Raw genomic sequence first — 1,124 nt, 5'->3', positions numbered from 1 at the left:
TATTTTCGCACTTGAGAATTCTCGGGGCCGTCAGCGCCTCGAAATCACGCAAAATTCGGTTGTTCGCACCTGTCTGGGTTTACGAGTGTCCACCCCGCTTAATATATTGTTTGCGGAGGCTAAAGAGCCTCCTCTGAAGTTAAGATTCCAATATTTAGCGAGCAAATATAATATGTTTAAAGTTTTATCCATTGCAGACCACCCGGTTGTGGAGTGCATGGAGAATCTCCTTATATTGGCTGACAAAATCCTGCCAAAAGACTGTACCTAACTAACAATTTCCATCTCATTCAAATCTTTCGCAAAAATTTTCGACACAAACAATCCCTTCATAAGACGGTTATTCTTTCCATATATAGTTACTCATACACTTCAATGTATATTTCACCTGAAATTATTTATCCACAAGAGGATTTTAATACTTTACTTGAAAGTTTTCCTGAGAGACATGCTCAAATTGTGTTTGAACAAGCCTTTAAAGACGAAATTAGTCAGTCTATCGTTTTTTACACCAACGGTTCCAAGATCGAAGAAATTTCGGCGGTGGGGGCGGCATGCTACTCCCCTCAATTGAACCTTGAATTAATGGATAAACTCCCACAATACACCTCTGTTTTTTCAGCAGAGGCATGGGCTATATATAATGTAATAATTTCCTTAAAAACCTTTGACATAAAGGATGCGGTCATAGTCACGGATTCAAAGAGCACCCTGCAGGCAATTCAGAACACGAGCTCATATAAAAATAACTATATTATTCCTTTGATTAAAGCTTCACTGGAGGCGGCGCAGGACGATGGAATTTGCGTACAATTTATTTGGGTGCCCTCTCACAAGGGCATCCTGGGTAATGAGCGAGCTGATGAGTTAGCTAAGAGAGCTATAAGAATAGGCAGAACCACTAGCTTTACGATTCCCCTTTCTGACCTTTTTACTCTCACGCTCTAAAATGGATACTGGTTTTGATGCATATTTAGACTTCTGGGCAAACATAAAGGGAGTTCAATACTTCCGTAAAATCTATTGCAAAATGAAGAAACCATGGTTCCATCACTCTGCTTTGGATCGCCACTCCATAGTCACGATGTCTCGGGTGCGTTCAAATCATTATAATTTAAACTATA

General features: G+C 39.9%; 1 protein-coding gene across 1 annotated transcript; it reads left to right on the top strand.

Moving 5' to 3' along the window:
- Positions 1 to 375: 375 nt before the first annotated feature.
- Positions 376 to 948, top strand: LOC105451321 (ribonuclease H1-like). Its single transcript, XM_011691689.1, has one exon. It carries the CDS (start codon positions 376 to 378, stop codon positions 946 to 948), a length of 573 nt encoding a protein of 190 aa, XP_011689991.1.
- Positions 949 to 1,124: the final 176 nt, after the last annotated feature.

This window comes from Wasmannia auropunctata, unplaced genomic scaffold (assembly GCF_000956235.1).
Source record: "Wasmannia auropunctata unplaced genomic scaffold, wasmannia.A_1.0 LD336053.1, whole genome shotgun sequence".
NCBI lineage: Eukaryota > Metazoa > Arthropoda > Insecta > Hymenoptera > Formicidae > Wasmannia > Wasmannia auropunctata.
The sequence above is the reverse complement of the archived record's forward strand: the minus strand, read 5'-3'. Positions and strand labels throughout refer to the sequence as shown.

What these genes read in the sequence shown, in the direction of transcription:
- LOC105451321 (XM_011691689.1), top strand. Translation starts at nt 376, where the DNA reads ATGTATATTTCACCTGAAATTATTTATCCACAAGAGGATTTTAATACT.